General features: G+C 45.4%; 1 protein-coding gene across 6 annotated transcripts in view; it reads right to left on the bottom strand.

Annotated features, from left to right (window-relative positions):
• Nucleotides 1-23,124, bottom strand: part of BLNK (B cell linker) — a 73,560-nt gene extending 50,436 nt beyond the window's left edge. For all 6 annotated transcript variants that reach the window (XM_028098801.2, XM_028098803.2, XM_028098802.2 and 3 more), the window contains exon 1: nucleotides 22,901-23,124. In XM_028098801.2, the coding sequence (XP_027954602.1) occupies nucleotides 22,901-22,947 (47 nt within the window). In that variant the 5' untranslated portion in view covers nucleotides 22,948-23,124. The remainder of the gene's footprint in view (nucleotides 1-22,900) is intronic.
• Nucleotides 23,125-24,558: the final 1,434 nt, after the last annotated feature.

Here is a 24,558-nt window from a genome sequence, read left to right as displayed (position 1 = left end):
TGAGGGACCCATGTTGGGATGTGGGGAGAGGTCGGCGCCAAGTGGTATTTTGGATAACAAAGGAAATGAGACCATATTTTATATCCCCAGTTAGGAAGGCTGCACTCACTAATTCCATTCATATGAGAACTCAGCAAAGCCCTAGGCTCAGCAGCAGAGAGGAAAGAAGGGATGAGGGAGAAGGGGGAACGGCTGCCCAACTGAGACACACAGAGGGATCCTAGAGCTGGACCCTTGAGTTGCCTCAGAACACCACAGGATTCTAGAGTTTGTTCACATATGTCCTGCACCAAACCCCTATCTCCTTTTCCTGCAGAACTCTAGGGAATCTCTGAGACAGAGGAATGAGGGAAAATGAAAGATAAGAGGTCTGGGCTTGGAGAGAAGGAGAGATTGAGGGAGAGAGAAGTTGGCATGGTTTGATCGGGAGGCAATTTAATAATTTCCAGTGCAGAACAGAAGGCAACTCTGGCTGTAAGCTGACTGTAATCGAACAAAACACCTTCAGGCTGAATTAATCCTTAACTAGGTTCAAGGACAAAATGAGTCACTGTAAAGGATGCTCTCTGAAGTTTGTCAAGAATGGGACACAGAGTAAGGGGGAGCCAGGGGCTGATTTGTATAAGTAACTTTGCTGCAGGTGTAGATAAACAGATGTAAACTGTTGCATAAGTTTGATGTGATTTTGTCATTTGCTCAACTTGGTATCTGATGCTTTTTGGCCCTTCCTAATTTCTTTTCACTATATATTATTAAAATAATTATAATTATAATATGTAATTATGGCACATTGTCGAATTGTTTCATAAACTACACATTTTGTGTGCAAAATTTTTCTTCTCCCTCTGCCGCTCATTCACACAAATCCTGATGCCCACAGACTGTCAGTTACAGTCACCAAACTTCTATTACCTGGGAAAACACAGTGTCCCCCAAACTAAGATGTGATGATGCTCTCAGCTCATTTTATCAACTACTCTGTGTGATGCACACCTTTCCTCCTCTCTGGCATCCGCTTTGGAGCACTTTTTTGCTCTACTACAGCATAAAGCATATGCAAAAGGAATGTACAGCTGGACTGTTCCCAGATTTAAATACCAGCTGTCTCACTGTGATAAGTCATGGTTAGGTGAAAATAAGCATAAAACAGCTTCTCTTTGATTAGTCCTTTATGAGATACCCTTCCGTGGATGGCAGAGGATAATAGGATCACAATTTAATTTTTAAAATTGTGATGACACAGCCATGTTCACGTAACAAAAATAAAATTAAGAACAGAACTTACCTAATATATGTTTTAAAAAGATGTTAATATGGTAATCCCTACCAAAATAACACCAGCATTTTTCACAGAGCTAGAACAAACAATTCTAAAATTTGTATGGAACCAGAAAAGACCCCAAATAGCCAAAGGAAAATTGAAAAAGAAAAGCAAAGCAGAAGGCATCACAATTTTGGACAAGTTTGTATGACAAAGCTGTAATCATCAAGATAGTATGGTACTGGCACAAAATAGACACATAGATCGATGGAAGAGAACAGGGAAACTAGAAATGGACCCATAACTATACGGGCAACTAATCTTCAATGAAACAGGAAAGAATATCCAGTGGGGAAAAGACTGTGTCTTCAACAAATGGTGTTGGGAAAATTGGACAGCCACATGCAGAAGAATGAAACTGGACTACTTTCATACACCATACACAAAGATAAAGTAAAAATGGATGAAAGACCTAAATGTGAGACAGGAATCCATCAAAGTCCTAGAGGAGAACACAGGCAGCAACCTCTTGGACCTTGGCTGCAGCAACTTCTTACCAGACACGTCTCCAAAGGCAAGAGAAACAAAAGCAAAAATGAACTATTGGGACTTCATCAAGATAAAAAGGCAACCCACGGAATGGAAGAAAATATTTGCAAATGACATATCAGATAAAGGACTAGTATCCAAAATCTATAAAGAACTTATCAAACTCAACACCCCCAAAATAAACAATCCAGTCAAGAAATGGGCAGAAGACATGAACAGACATTTTTCCAAAGAAGACATCCAAATGGCCAACAGACACATGAAAAATGCTCAGCATCACTCATTATCAGGGAACTACAAATCAAAACCACAATGAGATATCACCTCACACCAGTCAGAATGGCTAAAATTAACAAGTCAGGAAACATCAGATGTTGAGGATACAGAGAAAGGGGAAACCCTCCTACACTGTTGGTGGGAGTGCAAGCTGGTGCAGCCGCTCTGGAAGACAGAATGGAGGTTCCTCAAAAAGTGAAAAATAGGACGACCCTATGACCCAGCAATTACACTATTAGGTATTTATAAAGAGGATATAAACATAGTGATTCAAAAGGACACACATGCACCCCAATGTTTATAGCAGCAATGTCCACAATAGCCAAACTATGGAAAGAGCCCAGATGTCCATCAACAGATAAATGGATAAAGAAGATGTGGTATATATATATACAATGGAATATTACTCAGCCATCTAAAAGAATGAAATCTTGCCATTTGCAATGATGTGGATGGAACAAGAGAGTATTATGCTAAGCGAAATAAGTTGGTCAGAGAAAGACACCATATGATTTCACTCATATGTGGAATTTAAGAAACAAAGCAGATGAACATAGGAGAAAGGAAGGAAGAATAAAATAAGACAAAAACAGAGAGGGAGGCAAATCATAAGAGACTCTTAACTCTAAGGAACAAACTGAGGGTTGCTGGAGGGGAGGTGGGTGGGGGAATGGGAGAGCTGGGTGATGGGCATTAAGGAGGGCACTTGATGGAATGAGCACTGGGTGTTATACGCAACTGTTGAATCACTAAATTCTACCCCTGAAACTAGAACTAACTTGAATTTAAATAAAATCTTGGGGGAAAAAAAGAAATAAAAGATGTTAATACGTATTTTTAAGCAGCATGGCATTTCAGCATTTTAAAATAGTAAGCAGATTATACAAATAATTATAATTATTATTACTCATATAAACCAAATCAAATTATACATTCACTCCTTTGTCACTGATCTAAAATTTTTTTCAAGCTTTTGAATTAATGTCAACAAACTTAGTTTTTAACAACACCCTGAAGCTGTGTGCCCCAGGCTGAGCCTGGCTCTCAAAAGATTTAGATCCCACAAGTTCTGAGTTGGACAAATCATTGTTTGAAAATTCCCAGTTTTTTTGCCTTCAAAGAAGCAGCTTCCCACCTTCAACTGCACCTGAATCCCCGGGAGGGCTACTGAAACGCGGAAGGTGGGCCCCGCCCCCAGAGCTTCTGATTGGGTAGGTCCAGAGTGGGTCGGATAATTTGCATTTCTGACCATTTGCTTGGGGCTGACTTTACTGGTTAGGAGACCACCCTCCACACCCTTTTGTGCTGTGGGCCTTTCAGCTGTGCCTAAGTTAAGCAAATAGATGCTTGGGGAAAACTCCTGAATCCCAGTGCGAAGTTTCAGACAATGAAGCTGAGCGGTCAGTTCAACAACCTCACTGGGGCGTGGGTTTTCCTGGGCTGTCCCTCCTTTGTGGGACTCTGGGCTTTTCTCTGTGTGGATTTAAACTACCCTCTGCCTGTATATTTTTATTTATTTGAGAGTCATGTGCTTTCTTCTCGAGCCATAGTCTGCGGAAGCAGCAGAGTGGTGATGGGCGTGCTGGGGGGGCGGGGGGCGTGCAGGGTGAACGTGCCCTTCCCATTTGCAACAGTGAAAAAGGGACTGGACCTGCTTGGCGCAGAGCCGCATGGTAGGGACCATTTGATGACCTTGGGGCTAAGACATGACCATATCCCTGTCTGTGAGAAACGGGCTGTCACTCAGTCTGCAAAGACTCTCCTCCAGAACAGGAATCAAGGAAGATGAGCATGTGGGGGACAGGACTTGGGCTTTGCTACCTGGATGTTTCCCGTCTTCCTGGGGCCTCCTGGTTGTTGGTCCCTTCACAGGCTGACCTCTAGAAGATTTCTACAGTGCAGAAGCGAGCTGGCCTTTAGAATGGTCTATGGCTGGGAGCAAAGCTGGGAAGACCTGAAGAAGGATCCAGGACACTGAGCGAAGCCTTGTCTAGTAGTAAATATAAATCATTCTCTGTGTTGTGCTTCCTTTCTGTTATTCCCCAAATTTCAGCAGAGACTTACTATGTGTTAATAAGTCTGTTGGATTGTGTGGAAATGAGGAAAGGGCCTGTGGCCAGAGGTGGAAAGAGCCTCAGGATGCCATCTGGGAGGGGGGGAATGGCTCCAAGAAGACGGGCTCATGGATCTGGAGACAAGCAGGAGCCAGGATGGAGCAGTGTGGGTTGTGTAAGCAGCCCTGGGACTCCCAGAATGCCAACGGCAGGAAATCTGGTAAAAATGGTTATAGGGGTACTGTATTTCGAATGGCGAAAAGGAATGTGACCTTTTTTTTCTTCAGAGTCCCAGATAAGTATGGCTGGTCACATAGGTTGTACAGTTTTTAATTTTGTGACTTTATTTCTGATTTAAAAAAAAAGTAATATATGCCAAGTGAATAATCCCGAAAGGCTAAAAGGGCTACATACAGTATGATCCCACCTGGAATCTGGAAAAGGCAAAACTATGGAAACAGTAGGAAGATCAGTGGTTGTCATGAGTTCAGGAGGAGGAAGGGAAGGATGAATAGGTGGCACAGGGGATTTTTAGGGCAGTGAAACTATTTTTGTACGATCCTATCATGGTGGCTACACGTCACAGAGGTATCAAAATTTGGAAATAATAACTTAAGACTTCACTCTTAATTCCAGCCTCCACTATTAACATTTAATTAAACAGCCTTCTAATGTTTCGCTACACATGTATATAGTAGGTATGGATTTTACATAATTAAGATCATACTTGACATTTCGTAACCTGCATTTTCCACTTATATCTCAAACATTTTCGTAAGTGACCATGATCCTGAGGCTTTGTCGGCTTAGCCAGCCAGTCTTTACCTGTATCTTTCCTCCCCCTGCAAACAGAGGGGCTTTTAATGAGCTGAAACTCCAATCTGGGTGGGTGTGACAGGGAGCAGTGAAATGTCAGGACGCCTATACTTGAGGGAGGGGAGAGAGAAGGCCAGACTAAACCCGAGCAGATCAGCATCAAGAGGTATGGAGAAGATCTGCTGGAGGTCTTGTTTCTGTGGGCCTTGGATGGGCGGCGGGGGTGGGGTGGGGGGGAGGGTTGGGCCCAAGGGGCAGGAGAGAGTCCATCTCAGGTTCCCTCCTGTTCCTTCAAACCCAGATCACTCTCTGAAACAGTGCTTTCTAGAGGATGGTCTGAAGACTACCTAATGCTAGCAACTGTAAAATGAGGATATCTACCTCACAGTGTTGCTGTGAAGAGAATAAATAATGGATGTAAAGTGCCTGCCCGCGCAGGCCTTTTCAGTTCATCGTAGAGGCTTGTCTTGCAGAAGACCCTTGGAGACCAGTTTAGACCAGGAACAAAGCTCCTATCAGTGACGTGCGCTAGAGACGGGAAGGGGACGCCTTCCCACCAGGGTTGATCTCCTGCAGGCCAGAAGGTGCTCCAGGATTGGGTTTGGTTATGGGGTGTCTCTGTTATTGTCGTTTTGTCAGTGTCTTTTGGGGGGAGGGTGATGGGTGGTGGCAGGGAGGGTTGGCTGAGAACATCCCCCAGCCTGGTGTGGCTGATTGCTACCAACATGTGGGAATCACGCACTAACCACAGTTCTGCATAAAACAGGGTATTTATGTGCCCTGACATGAGTGGCATTTTGATCTTTAACCTACAGAAATACCTTTGCAAAAGATGAATTATTTTGAGTTCTTAGGGTGCCTTTAGTTAACAGACAAATGCTTCCATATAGTCAGCTATGTTCAAGTGTAAGAAGAGAACATTTTAATCAACACTAAGTTTAGTACAAGTAAAAATACTGTGCTTGTCAAAAAATTAAAGTAAATTAGAAACAAGAACTCAGATTGCTGGGTCCTCAACCACCTCAATGGAATAAAAATCCCAGGTGGGGCCCAGCAATCTGCATTTTAACAACCTTCTTGGGACTGGCGATTCTTAGGCACAGAGGCGGCTGAGAAGCTTTATTAAAAGAAGCAAGGTGGGTTTATCTGCTTCTAGGCCAGCCTTAATCGCAAAGAGCACAAGAGAAGGCCCCCCTCGCTCCCAACCTCCAGAGTATTTTCCCACCTGCCTGTATTGCTGAAATATCTTTAACAGCAAGTCTTTACTCCAAATGGGATGCTGAAGGCTTACACAGACACTCTCTCGCGCCAGGAAACTAACATACTGGCAAATAAGAGTTTTAGTCAACGGTGTGATGTCTGCTCTCAACAGGGAGAACGAGCAGAAAGGATGAACTGTGGGTGCCGACGACCAGGCTTTTACCTTCACGGATGCTCAGATCAATACAAATCTGACCCAGAGATACTTTCCGTCTGCCTGCCTCTGTTCCCTGGCAACCTGGCACCAGAGCAGGGACTCCAGCTCCAGGAGCTGAACACAAACAGCCCAGACTTGTTCACTGAGTATTTTTGAATTGAAGGTAAGAGATTACATCAATGGGCAGTCTCCATACATCTTCTTCTTGGAGGAGAGGAGGTCTTGATTTTGGCTACACAATAGAGTCACTTAGGGTGCTTTTAATAGTCCTCATGCCCAAGGCTCCCCCCACACCATTGGCTCTCAGGTGATTCTGATGTGTGGCCAAGGCTGAGAACCACCGGCAGCATTACCGTTTGGAGATTCCCCAGCAAAGACCCATCAGCTAAGAGAACATGAGGAGAGGAATCCATAGATGCTGATTGCCCTTCAGAAAGGTGTCTGCAGGTTGAGAGCAGCCCCGGGATGGAGAGGGACAGAACAGATGCAGGAAGGATAGACTGGTGGACGCAGGGCTCCATCAGAACCAAGGGAGCACTGGGAAGGCGGCTGCACATGGATAGTTTGGCCAGATCACCAAAAACTAGTCTCAGAAAATTCCTATTTTATAAAATACCTTTCCAATAATTTTTATTAAATACAGGAGGTGATTTAAAAGATGGCATTAGGGCGCCTGGGTGGCTCCGTTGGTTTAGCGTCTGCCTTCGGCTCAGTTCATGATCCTAGGGTCCTAGGATTGAGCCCCACATTGGGATCTCCCTGCTCTGTGGGGAGCCTGCTTCTCCCTCTCCCTCTGCCTGCCACTCCCCCTACTTGTGCTCTCTCTCTGTCAAATAAATAAATAAAATCTTAAAAAAAAAAAGATGAGGAAACCTATTTAAAAAAATAAAATAAAAGATGGTATTATCTGCAAGAAGTATATTTTTTTGAAATTTAGTAGAAAAAAGTAAAAGGATCAGAAAACATCTTGCTTTCCTTTTAGCTCCTTAATGCATTCATAGAGGACCCTGAAAGGCAGGTTTTAGAAGGTTTTTGTACTTAGATCTCTCCAGGAAAGGTGGAATGCAAAGCAGTGTTAATCAGAGAAAATCCTTATTTAATCTGGATTTAGGAATGCATTAAAGAGGGTCTTAGACGAAAGAGACTCTTGCAAACAAAAAGAGCAGATAAATCCTTCCTTCTTCTTCCCCCGCAAATCTTAACCAAGGTTGGGGCTGGAGCTTTATCTTTTCAGTATCCGTGGGGCTGGTCCTCTGTGTGTGAGGGCTTGTCAGGGCCCTTCTCAGCTCTTGTTCCTAAACCCCAGCTTGCACCAGGCCACACCCTCCTCAAGAGCCTGTAGCAGCTCCACAGTGTCTCCCGAATAATCCTGCTTTTTCCTTTGGCTCACAGTTATTCACTCACTCAGAGCTCCTGGCACCCTGCTGACAGCCGGCTCTTTCCTGTGAATTATCTACATCTACTTGGTTCCGTACCTTAGAACATCTGTGCTCTCCTCACATCTGGCCGGTACCTCCAACATATATGTTCCTAAGATCATTCTGGAGTAGCAATCTCTCTAACATTTTCCTTGATACATATATAGAAGCGAAGAAGACATTCATTGTCTTAACTACTTTACACGATGAAGGAATTTTTAAAAACATAAAGATCATCACTAGGTCTGCCGATCCTTTATCTCACTTTCTCCTTTCTTAGGTGTTTAAATGATCTCCTATTATTGACTCTGGATTTCTTTTTAAGATGTTACTCATCATTTCTGTAGTATATTTTATTTTTGCTGTTGAAATTTCAACACAAGCATATTATAGAAAGTTGAAGACTTCTGAAAAGGAAGAGACTAAGAAGACAATAGAATTTATAATCTGGTACCCTTATCCTTAGGCTTGAAACCTCTGGGCTTTTCTTGGACCCTTTCTTTCGGTCTGACTCTCTGTGTCCCATCATCAGCTGTGTCAGTTCACCTCTAGATGACCTTACCTGTCTCTGTCTCCTCATGCCTGCTCCTGGTCACAGCCATTGTGATCCTGCGGGCAATGGACGACGCCCGTGGCCGCCCCTCTGGTCTCCCTCCTTCCATGTCTCCCCTCCGCCAAATGCATTTTCTTACATTGCCCCTCGTCATCGTGCCACCCCATGGATGAGGGGTCTTCAAGGTCTCCCCATTTCCCGCATGATGAAATGCAAACTCATTTGCTTGGCATTCAAAGACCTTCACAATTTGGACCCAACAGACATTTTTAGACATAATTAACCCACTGCTATGAACCACAATTGTTCTCATTCCATCCCCTCAATCCAAGGCCCAGCTTAAGTGGCTCCTTCCCCCTTCCAGATAATTTCTCGGGCACGGGAAGGAGGCCACTTAGGACCGGAGTCCAGAGAGGTCGATTCTACTCTAATCTCTGCTGCTTCCTGGCTGTGCCCATCTGAGCAATTCTTGTTGCCACTCAGTGCCTCATTTTCTCTTGTAAACTGAGAAGACTGGATTCCAGGGATGCTCAGGTCTTCCGCAGCTCTGCATTTTACTTCTGTCTACCCTGGATTTCTAGTACTTCCGACAGTACTACGGATTGGTCGTTTTATCTCCAGGGCTAACAGCTACTTTTGAACTGTGATTTGGTTCATGGGACATCTTTCCTATGCTGTAGCTTAAACTTTCTTTCCTAAACTCAAAATAGTTTTGTCGCTTCGGTTTATGGAAGGAATCCACGTGGATGTCTAGAAATTCATATGATACACACATGTAAAACTAGAAAGTATTCTTTGCTGGGCACGAGGCGGGTCAGAGGGCTCTGAGGACCTGGCTGACTTGAGGTCTTAAGCTGCAGTGTCCTGGGAGCTGGACCCTGCTGGGAAAATAGAAATCCACCAAGCAGAAGAGTGAGGAAGAGCAGCTGGGGGCAGGAACTGCAAGGGCAAAGGCTGAGACTCGAGACCTTCTGCCATGTTTGGGGACTGGTGAGACGCTGAGAGCAGCAGGGTGTGGGGTGTTGCAGAAGGGTGTGATCAAAGATGAGGCTAGAGGCTGGGGACAGGGAGCCAAGGGCCTTGTTAGGTCGGGTTACAGGCAGCAGGAAACCCGTGAAAACCCACCCTGATTAGGCGGGGAGAATGGAGCAGGGCCTCAGTGCGGGGACACTGGTGGCCAGGAGACCAGTAGGAAAGCCCAGCCCGAGGTAGGGGGATACCAGAGGGATGACATCAAGATGCCCTTTAGGGCCTCAGCTGGGCAGAAGGAAGAACTGGCGACTGCAAGGTGGACCGTCCTGGGGTCTGAGGCAAAATAAATCGGCAGTACTGGTCCTGTCTTCAATTAAAATGTCAACATCTTGTTCGTCATGAACTTTTTTTTTTGGTCCTACAATTTGATTTTTAAAATATTATCTTAAAATACTATTTATCTTAATTTACAGATGGGGACCTGTATTTGTTTTCTTTCGTCCACAAGTACTCTGTGAATACACACTGAGAAAGGCACGTGCAGGACAGAGCTAATGAAAATGAACACAGATCCTTCCCTCTGGAAATGCAGGAAAGGGGTCCCTTATGCTCCCAAATCACTTGACAAAAACCTGACTTATGTGAACTCAGAGGACTGGGGGATTCTCTGATTCACACAAAATATCTTCCTTTTGGATAATTTCTGTCTCAAAGCTGAAGTCTCTGGTTACAAACCATCATCTTGAACCAGAATGCCTCTTTTTAGTGACTGTTCTGCTATTTGCATGCGGCAGAGCCTGTCAAATTGGGGCTCCCCTCCTCTGCCTCGCCACAGCCTCTTCTAGTCCCGGCTCCAGGTTCTAGTCCCGGCTCCGGGTCCTCATGCCCCTCCTTCCTGTGGTATCATTGCTGCTATATTTAGATTTGCAAATGCAGCAGCCGAGGGGTCCACGCTGGAGATGGCACGGAAGTTTTGACAGCCCCTTTCATGGTGGAGGAAGCCTCCCAAGGCAGAGGTAGCACCCCCGCCCATGTCCCAGATGCAGATCCCCAGGCCCAGAGAGATCATGATGCTTGTCTCAGACCACACAGCTTGGGAACTCCGACTCCTAGGTTTGCCTGTCATTAAGGTAGTCACAGATATTTGGCAGTGGGAGAGACTTTAGGAATATCCTGGGTCAATGCCCTCTTGTTATAAGTGAGGAAACTAAGTTCTAGACAAATGTTGCCTTTGCCCCAAGATTGATTAGCTAAAGATTCCCCCAGTCCTTTCCATCACACCCTGTTCTTTTCCTTTCCACACACTGCTGGAGGCTCCTGCCAGAGGCTCAGCTTTTCCATGGCAGGGACTGTTCTACATTTTTGTGCCTTGGTTACAGTGCAAGCCCAGGAAGTAGGGCCGGTGTCAGACTCGGATCATCAACAGCAGCAGCAGGAGAAGCCAGCGTTTAGTGAGCATGTATTATGGGCCTGGTGCTTTGCACGCATTACCTCAGCTAGCCCTCACAACCCTGTGAGGTAGATCCTTTATTATCCTCATTGCTTCTTGTGGTGAAAAAATAAGCACATGACATAAGATGGATCATCTTAATTACTTCTAAGTGTCTAGATCTGTACTGTATTCACACAGACATTGTATATTCACATGGTTGTGATGATCTCAGTTTTTGTAGATGAGAAAATATTTGCTCAGAGAAGTAAAGTAATTTGCCCCAGGTCCTACACTTAGTAAATGACAGCTGGGATTCAAAACCAGGGCTTTTGACTCCAGAGCCCATGCTCCCAACCAGCCCTGGATAACCTGTGCTGGCTTGTTTCAGCCTGACCCCTCACGCACGCATGTGGCGGGCTTCAACACGTGCCTCTTTGGGCACTTCTGTCTCTCTGTCCCTAGAGAACACAACCAATCCCTCTACCAACCAAGCAGTTTTTACTGGGGACACATGTGCCCTACTACTGCCCCGCTGCTGGTCCCCAAGAGCTGACTTGTAGCCAGAGGGGAGTGTGGGCTCCCGGGGGCCTTTTTCGGTCTTTGGAGAGGGGCAGAGAACAAAGAGGAAGGGACAGATTGTAGGAGAAGGGGGAGAGAGTAGTGCAGGCAGGTGAGGGGAGGGCGGGAATGTGGTTGGGGGCCCTCTGGGGTCTGGGCCACGTTGAGAGCCAGAGTGGCTGGACTCACCAGAGCACCATGTGCCCATGAGTCCCTTCTCAGCGCCCTAGTCAGAAAAACCACCTAGGAGCCCTGGAGTGGAGGACCGCGTGCCCCTACCTGTAAGCATCTCACTGTCAGGGTTCTTAACCAGCCATTAACCGGAGAAAGTAACTTGCAAGTTTCTCCAAACACTCTACCATTTCTTTCTTTCTTTTTCCCACTGAGATCTGCAAATATTTTGTGGTCGTCTTCGGCGTGTCTGAACTGCTGATCTGGGTTATAAGCAGACACAAACTGGGCTGACCTGGCACAGGCAGGAGTAGGGATGATCCTACTAATACCCTGAATCCTTTAAAAAAAAAAATCCTGACACGCTTTACCCTATCAGAGGCAGCTGGGTGTGGGACACGGCATCCTGATGAGATGGCAAGGAAAATATGCTAAACTAGTTTTAAAAAGTTCTTAGAAGATTTGCCACTTGGTGTGACAGTAGAATCTGTCACAGCTCTTCCTCCTGGTCTGCGGGGCCTGCAGGGATGCAGCCCTTTTCTTCCTCAGAGCACCGAGGCAGCCTTGCTGGTTCCTGCACTCAGCCAGTCATGCAGCAGGGAGGCACGTGGGTAAAGGTAAATCTCTTCCCCAAAATGATACACAAGAAGATTGCAAAACTCAAAAAAAGTTCCAGGAGGCTCCTGTATCCACAGATGACAGACTATCTATTTGGAAGAGTCCCCAGAGGTCATGTTATTTAATCCTGTCACCGTGCTCAGCTTTGGTATGCTCTTGGTTCTAACATGGCGCACACGGCAGAAATTTTGCTATGTTCACAGTCTCTCCTCCACCAGCATGAAAATTACCATGTGGGAGTGGTAACTCCCAAACAATAAATCTGTAAGATGATGTGACACGTAATTCTAATCACGTTTAGGAAAAGGCCGAAAACCTAAGCCTACATGATGCTAGAGAAGGAATGTGTTTTTAAGAATTGGAGCTTGTTCCTTTAAAGATTAACCTTGATGGGGGAAAAAAAAAACGAGTCTTGCCTATGTCTATGTAGCATAATATATTGTCATCCGCTTGTCTGGGCATCCATTTCAATAGCTAAAAGCAAAGATATTTTCAGGGAATAAAGAATGATTTTGAGGGACAGTATTTCCAATACCTTGAAGAAATTAGACTCAATTAAGCTCATTTCACTGAGATCTGAGTAAAAGAGATATTGGGGAATATCAGGTGTAGGGATTGAAGTGGAAAGAAGCATTGCCATTCTTAAAAACCATCCAGAGTGCTTATTAATAATACATTAAAAAACACTTCGAAACAATATCTAATTGGTCAAAGAAAAATATGATCATGGGTCCCCGAAATATAGTATTTTATGGTAAGCATGGAAAATAATTTCATTATCAATTTTTTTTATTGCAGTAAAATACACATAATGTAAAATTCGCAGCCTTCAGGAAATTCACAATGCTCGCAACCACCATCGCTGTCTAGTTGAAGAAGGTTTGCATCACCCCAAAAGGAAACCTCGTACTCGTAAAATGGTCATTAGCAGTTTCTTTCTTTTTTTATTTTTTTAAAGATTTTATTGATTTATTTGTCAGAGAGAGAGAGCACACAAGCAGGGGGAGCGGCAGGCAGAGGGAGAAGTGGGTTCCTTTCTCAGCAGGACTCGATCCCAGGACCCCGGGATCATGACCTGAGCTGAAGGCAGATGCTTAACCGACTGAGCCACCCAGGCGCCCCTCATTAGCAGTTTCAAAGCAGATTTCCAGGGCACCTGGGTGGCTCAGTCGTTAAGCGTCTGCCTTCAGCTCAGGTCATGATCCCGGGGTCCTGGGATCGAGCCCCACATCAGGCTCCCTGCTTGGCCGGAAGCCCGCTTCTCCCTCTCCCACTCCCCCTGCTTGTGTTCCCTCTCTCGCCGTGTCTCTCTCTGTCGAAAAAATAAATAAAATCTTTTAAAAAAAGCAGATTTCCCCCCATTTTATTTGGAGGTATTTGCCGAAATTGCTTTTGTTTTAATCGTGTCAAGAGGTTGTTTTCAGCATTCATCAGGTATATTAGGCCCAGTCATCTGTAACTGGTTTGCAAATGTGATCATTTTTGAATGTGGAGAGGATAGGAAATGAAAAGACCTTCTATTGTTTAAAAAAAAAAAAAAAGAACTTTGACCCTGGAAAGTCTGTAAAGACTGTTTAAAAGGCAAAATAGTCACATAGACATTGAGGCCCCAGTTTTCCAAGGATTTGGTATTACATTTGACATTTTCTTTGTGAAGGTATATTTCTCATGTTTGTATTTTATTCTATCACAGTGGTTTGCACTAGAATAAAATGACTGTTTCCTTCCTGCCGGGGATCAACTGTGGACATTACGACGCTTCACGTGTTTAAGAGATTATTCTTCCACCTGCGGCTTTTTACACTTTGAACCCAGTGAAGTTAAAAAGTCAACTGCAAAAATAACAAATTGGATGGGGAGGACACTTCTTTCCACCTTTGAGCTCAGGTCTCCACCCTTCAGGGAGCACCCTTAGCCACAGCCCCCCACCCCCAACTCCCTTGGCTTAAGTATGGTTTCCCTCCTCTGACCTTTCCCTCCTTCTTATCACCAGGCTCTTCCTGGACAGTGTTCCATTCTCTGAGCCCAACAACTGTTGATTGAGCCACTTCTGTGTGGGAGACAGGAGCCCAGCAATCTGCCCTCCAGCCCGCAGGGGCATTGGGTACGGATAGTGCCTTTATGCCTTAACCTATTCCCCTTCGTGAGGTTTAATTTTGAACCAGGACTCTGAGACACACTGCCTTATCCCACGTGGTTGCCTCTCCAATGACACAATCTGGGGATTTGGGGGAAGGAAGTATCCATTGAGCTCTTCCTCTCTAACACATTCACTGCTACAATACACCCCTATTATGTTGTATATTATTATAATATAGGATATTACTTTCCAGATGGAAAAGCTGAGGCAAAAAGGGATTAAGTGACCTTCTCAAAGACCACGAGCTAGGAAGTACAGAGAAGCGTTCAAACCCAGGCCTGCCTGATTTCAAAGATCATCTTCTTTCCAGTACAGCAAAAACACCTTTCTTCAGTTATGCCACACTGGTCCTCTATGCTCAGTCTATGTGCAAAACCAACTCTTCTCTTTATAATTACAGCTTGCTCTCAGCTGACATAAACTACTGTGGGAGTGTTCTTTGAAAAATATGTATCTGTAGATACCAGACGTGCCTGGGTCAGCATGGAATTCAAGTCTGGACCAGGAAACACGTCAAAGCCTGAAATCCTGACGGGCATGGTTCTGCAGGGCTTCACTGGGGTTTCTCACCAGCGAATTAGTTGCCTTTTAGTTTAAAAAAAAAAAATGCCCAGGGAAAATACAGAATACAGACTAAGCTAGACTAAGCTTTGTTGGCCAGGGTTAATAAAGGGGGGTGGGTGGTGGCTCTCCCTTCTCCTCACAGGCAAATGGGGAGATGTGGCTCTGGAGCAGGCTCTGCTGGTGTGAGCTTGGTTAAGTAACTTCCCCTCTCTGGGCCTCAGCTTTCTTGCCTCCAAAATAATGGAGCTAAAGCATTGCCAGGAAACCTCTGTGACCTGGTGGGAGCTTCCCCACTGATGATGTCTGTGTCCTTGCATAGAGCAGGGCGAGCAGGCTCAGGGAACCTGTGGCCAGCACCAGCTACATAATTTCTGGGGCCCAGTGCAAACTGAAAATGCAGGGCCCCTTGTTCAAAATTATTAAGATTTATAGGACTGCAAGAGCAAAGCGTTAAACCAGGCAGGGGGCTCTGGGAGCATGGGGCCTGTGTGGCTGCATGACCACCCATCTCAGGAGCTCAGGGCTCTCTGCTGCACGTTCCCTCCATGGCGGGGATAAAATCGAGAGTTAGCTTGCTGGGAGATAAGGACGCCCCTGGGGTAATGTGATCCTTTCTCAGGAAAGTGGCCACACCAGAGAAGTGTGGCTCATCAAGGAGAAGCAACATGCTCCTTAAGCCACTTCCTTGTCTGGCTTTTGAAGCGAGCACCGAAAGAGCCATGCGGGCCTGGGGAAAATGGCCTGCTTGGGGGTCGAGACCAGAATGCTGTTAAAGGATTGTAAACACATCAAGTCGAAAATAAGCCTGCAGGAGGAGCTGCCCGCGGACGCCCTTTCAAAAGGGAGGTGAGGCAGGACCGGCAGGAGGATGTGGGTCCACCCCAGAGGAGCAGGGACTTGCAGGAGGAGCTCCATGGGAGCAGCCAGTCCTCAGCTGGAGAACACGGTACAGGTTGGGAAGGAAGACTAGCCTGCTCCTGGATGTGTGTAGAACTGGGCATGAGAACACACGAGCCAATTGGGAGGTTCACGCACAGCAGAAGCGATGGACCCGAGGTATGACTCCCCGAGAGAGGGTTTGCACTGGCTGTGCATGCTCCAGCATCAGAGCTTGGCACAAAAACCACTTCCCTACAATGTGCTGGGAGCCTTGTGGCCCCGGGACCCGGAAGCCTGCAAGCCAGGGTCCCACTTCAGGGTTCACCTCTCCCTTGATCTGGAGGCGAGACTCACACGGGGGCTGGAATTCTACCCCACAGCAGGTGGGGCCCATTTCTGGAGCAACAGGTGTGCCATCCTCTGAACCTCTGATCATGGGCTGGTCCCTGGGGGCCCAGGAAGTCCAGCAAGTGTGTGCAATGAGAAAACTAAAGATGTCCCTGAGGCTTAGACATCAACGACCCTGAGCTAATAGACACAAGATCACCTGAAAGAAGCAGAATGACCCTAGGTCAGTGAGATTTAAGAGGGGGCTGGCAGATGGGAATCACAAAGCCAACGACACAATGTGTCTGACAGGCAAACAGTGGCAGCCCCTCTGACCACTATCCTACAGAGACAGAGTCTGGGTAAGCCGACTCAGATGGTTTCCTTGGCAAGGTCACATCTACAGGGGGCAAGAGCACTGTCGCCCCTTTGGCTTGGAAGCAGGATCTAGGGTCACCCAGGAGGCTTGAGCATCTGACAGTACCGCATACAGCAGCCCCCCGAATACATATCCTCTCACCGTTTCCAATAGCATAAGAGAATCAGGCAAACTGTTCACCTCTGCATAAGAGTGACATGAACTTAAAGAGTCGTGGGAAGCTGGATATAGGATTACTTTACAATAGAGCGGGCATAAACTCTTAAGAAAAAGTTTCCTCCTCAACACCCATCCATCAGTTTCACAAAATATACACCCATGGCCCCAGGGAGAGACCAGGCAAGAAAGGGTGACTACTGCAGCAACAGCACAAACTACCCCAGGGGATGGCAGAGTTATTCCGATCCGAGCCACACAGACTCTGCTGCAGGATCTTCACATGTGACTGAGAAGATGGTTAAAGGGCAGACAGGTACAGATCATCTCCCCTCCACCCCTTGATATTTTATCCCATAACGCTCTACACATGGACCTCAGGACAACACATTCTGCTCTAGGACCAGCACAGCATATCCACCTCTGTTCAGAGTTTGGCTATAGGATCAGCTTCATAAGCCCTTGGACTGCCTAAGAGCTATATTATCACTTAATTTGCTTTTTATCCCAACTCTAAGGATTTCCACTCATGGTTTACCCAGTTTGCTTACAGAGGTAGAAACAGAGACTATTCCAAGATGACCTTATGTCTGGAGATCTTTCCTGCTTTTATTTCTCTGCCTAGGAGAGAACAACATATACCCCAATGGTTCACATAGGTTGTGGAATCAAGTTTCGTTTGACACTAATTTTTTCTTTTTTTAAAACAACAACTCATTGAAATATAGGCCCAAACACCTCTGGCCCTTCTCCTTGGCAACCCCTCATCCAAACCATCCTAGACAGAGGAAAATCAGCCCAGTGAGCAGAGGCCGATCAATTGCAAAGATATCTATGACATATTCTAAACGTTGACTGCATACCAACTCCGTAAGAACAGAGAAATGAAGAAGCACTTCCAGTGCCAGACAGGACGCATTTACTTAGTCTGAATCTGTTTCTCAACAGCTGCACTAGTGACATTTTGGGGCAGGTAGTTCTTCACTGTGAGCACTGCTCTGTAAATGCAGGATGTTTAGCAGCACCCCTGGAGTCTACCTCCTCAGTGCCAGTAGCACCCCCCCCAATGGTGACAATCAGTTGTCCCCTGGAGGGCAAAAGTGCCCCTGGTGGAGAAGCACTGATCTAAATGATGCGGCCATGCCTTCGGGGAGGGCAGCAGAAGGATGCTTCTAAGGGGTTACTAAAAAGCCTCTGAGAGCTCTCAGTTTCCCTGCAGCAAGCTGTCATTCAATTTTTCTTCTTTTTTTAAAGATTATTTATTGATTGATTTGACAGACAGAGAGAGGGAGAGCACACAAGCAGGGGGAGCGGCAAACAGAGGGAGAGGGAGAAGCAGGCTTCCCACTGAGCAGGGAGCCCGATGCGGGACTCGATCCCAGGACCCTGGGATCATGACCTGAGCTGAAGGCAGACGACTAACCGACTAATCCACCCAGGTGCCCCCATTCAATTTTTCTTATTCATATTCTTTGACAAGCATAGATTCCTTGTTGCTACTGCATGAGGGCAATAGTAAGATCCTCTTTGAAAATGAACCAAAGAGTAAATTCTCTACTGAACAGACAAGGTTAGTCACCTATGGGGGAAAATCAAGAGACTATCTGTAAACGAGTGCCCTGAAGCATCTGATACCAGCCCAGACTCCTCCAGTCCACTGATGTAGGAGGCCTGGCTGCAATGTCATTGTGGTTCGGTTCTTGAAAACCTAATTAAGTGTATCGCAGCCCACTGGGAGGCCAGTTGCATGAAAAGAAGGGGGTTGTTCAGCTATAGCATGCAAACAACCACTGGATCCTGGAGAGAGGGTGCCTTGGATATGTGGACTCTGGTTTAGGGTTTTCCCGGCAGAACCATGCCCAGAGTAGGTGAGGAAAAGTGCCTTGAGTTTTCTTAGCTGATGGTCCCGAAAGCTACAAACACTAAGCAAATTCTAGTAATGTGGCTCCAGTCAGCTTGCCCAAAGGAGAAAGAGGTCTTGTCTGAGGATTCCGTCCATTGGTGTGACACGGGATGTCCCAGGTGAGCAGATTCTCAGCTGACATAATGCAGGTGGGCAATGTGAAGAGAAGTACTTCCTGGGAAGTCTGTCTTATCTCTACCAGTAGATGCTATGCTTTCTTTTCACCCTCCCACTTTACCACTGGCCTTTGCCCTAAGCTTATAAAGAATGAGAGGAGAAATGCTCCCAAACACATATATATTCAAGAGCTGCTCCACCATGAGCCCCTGGGCAGCTTCCTGCTCTGCTTACCCCTCCAGTTAAAGGGGGTTGGATCCATTACCATGAGTAGGAAGAGAGACACCAAATGGTCATTCATGATGTGTGGGTTGAACTACTGGTTATTGTGTTTCCTTTTTATTTACTTGTTACACTGACCATGAAGCAGATGTCATTCTGGGCCCTTTAGCCCATGTTGTCTTACTTGGTCTTCATAATGAGCCTATGAGGAAGGCATCTCTAGTTTTATTTGACCGTTGAGGAAACAAGCTTACAGAAGTTGAGTGACTTCCTCAGGACCCATAGCTAATAACTGGCAATTAAAATTCAACCTTTTGGGCTCCAACTGCATTGTCCTTCTGAATACATCACAGCAACCGGACGTCTAGGTGACCTCCTTGGCTGCTGTCTAGCTGTGTTCTCTGACCCCACTGTCTAGGCATGGACAGCTTTCAGACTGGTGATTCAATCAGGAAATATTTCCTGAGGGCCTTGGAATAAAAATCTTTGAAAGCTGCCCATCTCTAAACAGTGGGGTCAGAGAATGGTCTCCATGCCTGAAGGATCACACAGCATCAGAGCTAAGAGGACTTTGGAAACTGTCTGGTCCAAACTCCTCATTTTGTGGATGGGGGACACAAGGGAGAGGAAGACCTATCTAGGATGATGTGATAGGAAAGCCATATATAGAATATATGGAAGCATCATAAAAGATAGACTACAGGGCATGGGAGGTGAATGGAGGTGCAGGCAGGGGTGAACCAAAGTTAGGACTGATGATGATACCATTGATGGAAACAGGGAATATCAGAGAAGGAGCTAGTGGCAGAAGGTGAAAAGAAGGTGAATTTGTTTCTTTTTTTTTTTTAAGTGATTTCTACACCCAAACGTGGGGCTCAAACTCAGTACCCTGAGATCAAGAGTCACATGCTCTACCACTTGAGCCAGCCAGACACCCCAGTGAATTTGTCTCTGAAGAATTGAACTTGAAAAATCAAGTAACTGGAAATTCCAATTGAGGATTCCAAGACCTGAGATGATAAGTCACGTCCCAGAACCTGTGAAATTAGATCTCCAAGTGAGAGTCCTATTGGTGAGACCCAGACACCCAAAACAGGGCTCTGCTCTGCTCAACAGTTGTATTAGCCACTTAGAATAAGGCAGAGGAGGGGTGTTTATCATGTCTACAGTCCTTGCAAAGCTAAATGCCACAGGTGTCACAATCCACGAAAAACACAACCAAAAGAACTAAAAAGAAGAACTGAAATGAACATAAACTTTATCAAGGATTAATGTTTATGATATCAATTGCGCACCTATGGAATTTATAAGAAAGAATAACAATGATAATAATGACTACCATTTTTTTAATTATTTTTTTTCAAGATTTTATTTATTTATTTATTTGAGAGAGCAAGAATGAGAGAGAGAGAGAGAGCACAAGAGGGAAGAGGGTCAGAGGGAGAAGCAGACTCCCCGCTGAGCAGGGAGCCCGATGCGGGACTCGATCCCGGGACTCCAGGATCATCACCTGAGCCGAAGGCAGTCGCTTAACCAACTGAGCCAGCCAGGCGCCCTAATGACTACCATTTTTAAGCTAATAATTGTTAATGTGCCAAGATCATGAAGTGCCCTTGATGGACACTCACTATTTCTCTATTTTTGTGGCTAAGAATTTATGCAAATCCTCATATAAACTTTGATAAACCTAAGAATATAAACACAGCTCTTCACTTCTACTGTCACCTGGTGCCAAATAATTGCAGTTAGGCAACCTTCTGAACTGGTGCTAACTAGTCAGGACAGAGGATGCAAACCACAGGGATCAAGGACTTCATTTCCTTATTCCTCATCATCCCATCTAATTACAGAAAAGATTTAAGATGGTGCTTCAAGTCCATTGTGTTTACAATTTCATTTCTTTGAAAAGTTCCACATCAACAGTGCATATTTTACCAAAAGAAGCCAATTCTGTAAAGACAACTGAGTAACCAAGTGGAAAAAAAAAAGTTACTTCTGCCTAAGCAGATGAGTGTAGGGTATGATTATCCACAATATAATTTTGGTTTCCTACCCTATAATCTATGGTTGCATCTTGCCTATTGACCACTCTGTGATTAAGCTGGACTTGATCCCGAGGGGGTTGTGGGGGGGATCATAAAGTGATTCAGGTTCTATTGCCTTTCTTTATTTAAATTCCCATATGGATTTCCTAAAAGGGGTTCTAAGACTTCCTATAGCTCCAGGTTATGGAATGTTTGGAAAGGACTTTGTGAAACCCTCTTGCTCATTTGAGGGAAGCTGTAATATCCATGCCTTCTTAGTTGCTTTGGCATGTCTTTCCTACTGCTCCTTTCCTTTCCCTTCTCACTGTTGTGTCCCAAGTCCAGGCCCATAACGCCAGATGCTTGGGTTCCTGGACTGCCCCCATTACAGAGTATCCCTGCCCCCAGCTCCCTGCCCCTCTAGTCCATCCTGTCACCCGTGACATCTCTAACCCTGTAAACCATTCTCTAACCCCCCATGTGTAGAGCCCTCACCATCCTTTGTGAGCTGGCCCCACCCTACACATCCTACCTTATCAGGACCTTCTGGTCCCATATACCCTACTCCATAGTCCCTGCTGGACAGAACACTTTCATCATCCCACCAATGAACTGTGCTCAAGGCCAGCCCCAAGTGTCAGTTTCTCTATTTCCTTCCTCCCGGCTCATTGCTTTTCCTCCAATTCTCACACTACTTTTGTCTCACCCACCTCTCAAACCTAGCTCTTGAAGTATCTTCTCCATGAAATCTTTCCTGGCTACTCCAATTCTTTTCTTATACTCATTCAGTCACTTACTACTTTCATTGATTCACCTGCCCCCCTCCCATGAGGGTGTAGTGACTCCAGACCAAGGGAAAGACTGAGGTACCTTCTTGTCCCCTGTCAGTGCAGGTCATACCACAGCACTCACCAACGTGCCCTTGAAATGGCTGACCAAGCCAACAGAGCCTACCCGTGCCAGATCAGCAGTTCATTTCAAACCACCATTTACCAAGCACCTACCAGGTGTGAGATCCATATTCTCACTGTGAAGGGCAGTCTCGCCGCCAATTCCAGACTAATTTCTCTTACATTTTGCCTCAAAATCTCTAATTCTCTGACTCCTTATTGTTTGCGAAAACGTACTTGCTACATGTGTCACATCACCCATGAAAAACTGAAGTTTAAATGGTAGCTGGAATATAAAACACTCATTGAACATTTAAAAGTTCTAATCTTCAAGGGGCGCCTGGGTGGCTCAGATGGTTAAGCGTCTGCCTTCGGCTCAGGTCATGATCCCAGGGTCCTGGGATTGAGTCCCGCATCGGGGTCCCTGCTAGGCGGGGAGCCTGCTTCTCCCTCTGCCTCTGCCTCTCTCTCTCTCTCTCTCTCTCTCTGACTCTCATGAATAAATAAATAAAACATTTTAAAAAAAGTTCTAATCTTCAAAAACTATGATACTGTTACAATGAGAAAAAAAGATCTTCAAAATCAAAATTTGGGACATTGTCTTTTCCATAGCTCAGAGGAGTTTTTTGATTCTTACTCCTTGGGCCACTTGTGGGTTTTTCTTTCTAAGTGGCTTTTTATAGATCATTATTATACTGACGTAAGTACACTGGAAAAACAGATCTCATGTCCCCAAGCACTTGTGATATACACCCACAAAATAAATAAGAGATAGTGCAACTACAATGAACATACATGGTTATAACATTCCTTAACATTAAACATTCAATATTAATCCACAATGAAATGGTTAAGGTTTCAGATTAGACAAACCCTTTCTTAGGCTAGTTTGTTGTATTCAGATTCTGAAAGCTGACCTTTAGTAGAATCTCAGCCATTGGCTTTTTTTTTCTTTTTTACTGTTTCTCCAGAATTTTCTACCTTAATCTTTCAAAGGTAAAAGGCAGCTAGAATAAGCCCACTTGTTCCTACATATTTCTTTAAAAACTCAGTCTGCTTCCCTATAGCAATTGCCACCCATTGCCTTACAACTAGCAAAGTATTCCAGGATTTCAGGATTTCTCACACACAGTAAGAGCATTTAAAAAAAAAAGGAGAAGAAGCAGCAGCAGAAGAAGAAGTATTGGATTGGGGAAAATCTTACCTCAACTTCTGACTGGCAGGGACAGTTATTTTATTAAGCTTGTCCATTCTTTTTGTTAATTATAAGAGCCACGAATAAGAGTCAGTGGTCACGTCAGCAGTCCCTGGCCCTCCTAGGGAGAAGCATGGTAAGCCTTTGATCTCAAGGGTCCCAGTCACTTGAGTCTGATTTCCGAGAGTGCAGGCTTCTGGCAAACACCCTACACTAGGGAGAAGTAAAACTTGCTCGAGCACATAGTCAAGTTTCATGTTTCTACATAATCATGTGATCTGGGTAGCCAGCCAGCTTGGCTGATTACTCCACGTTGTGTAAACTTTAATAGTGAAACCTATTGGACATGCAAATTTCTTTGCAGCTGCTTTCTTTTATAACCAGATTTGTAACCAGACCAGGACTGGCTTCTGGCTGGTCACTACTTCCTGTTGTCTCAAACACATACAGTCCCTGTTTCCAGCAGGTGTCATTCTGTCCCCAGTAGCTCCCTGGGCTCAAGGAAAAGCAGAATAATCAATTCCATCAGAAGGTCTCTTTGGGACTTTCTGCTCATTTGCATAAATCCATGGATAAACTTTTCCACTTAAAGAACCGTGATATGAAAATGGCATTTCTGTACTGTCATTTAGAGAGCAGAAGGCAATTTAAGGTCAGGGAGGAGGAAAATGAGAGGGACAGTTCCTTTTATGTCTGGACACACGTCCCTGTGGCCAGCAAGAAAGCCCTGCTCGTCTTTGTGAAGAAGATGCACACTTACTACATTTATTCAGGTGACCAGCCCTCTCCTGGGTCTGAAGAATACGGAGAAAGGACACAGTAGAGACTCCAAGTACTTCTCCTGTTACCCCAGGCCTGGCTGAAGATAGAGGGGGAAATGGGAGGCAGAGACAAAAGGAGAGACCTGAAGGAGGTGGGGCGGGGGAGTGAAGAGAAGAGGGAAGGAGGTGGGGGAAGGCAGCAGTGGCTCTGGCAGAGGTGGAAGCGGTAGATGGATTTCTTCCCCTCTGTATCTCTTCTTTGCACAAACAGAGGTTCTGTATTTCTCTAGGTAAATCTGGATTATTCACATTCATGTACTGCCTCTGAATTTCTAGTTCGACCAGATGTTCAGGAGCAGAATCCTCAGAGCTATTAAAGGGTGGGGCCCTCCTGCTTGGCCAAGCCACTGAGTTGGCCAGGCGAGCGAGGGAGCCATCTTCCATGAGAAAAATGCAAGTACTTGCCTCTTCCAATTGTTTATTTTCCCCAAACAAGAAGCTCAGTTTTCTACCCTGGATATCTTGCAGTGCATCCCGACAGAGTTCTAGAGCCTTGCCAACCCTCTCGCTATAGTTCTTAACTGGAAGAAACTAGTAAACCGGAAGGGTGAAGGCTATTACGATGTCATCAAGGATCAAGAAAATCAAGCTTCACTAAATGGGATGATGATAGCTAGCCTGTTTCTTCTAAATTACTGTAAAGTGCACCCCATCAAGCCACTTGACTTTTCTCTCAACCAACAAATCTGCTTCACACCTGGACTGGCAACTTCTTATTTCCCCAGAGGAAAAAAAAGCAGGGGCAAGAGTTACACTTCTGCTTTTTCTTTTTACAGCCACTTCTTTCTTCTTTTTTACTGTATTTAGTCTGACATAATAAAAATGAGAGTCTGCTTTTCCAGACTG

This window comes from Eumetopias jubatus, unplaced genomic scaffold (assembly GCF_037043125.1).
Source record: "Eumetopias jubatus isolate StellerSeaLion01/CBP00866 unplaced genomic scaffold, mEumJub1_p1.0 scaffold_17, whole genome shotgun sequence".
NCBI lineage: Eukaryota > Metazoa > Chordata > Mammalia > Carnivora > Otariidae > Eumetopias > Eumetopias jubatus.
The sequence above is the reverse complement of the archived record's forward strand: the minus strand, read 5'-3'. Positions and strand labels throughout refer to the sequence as shown.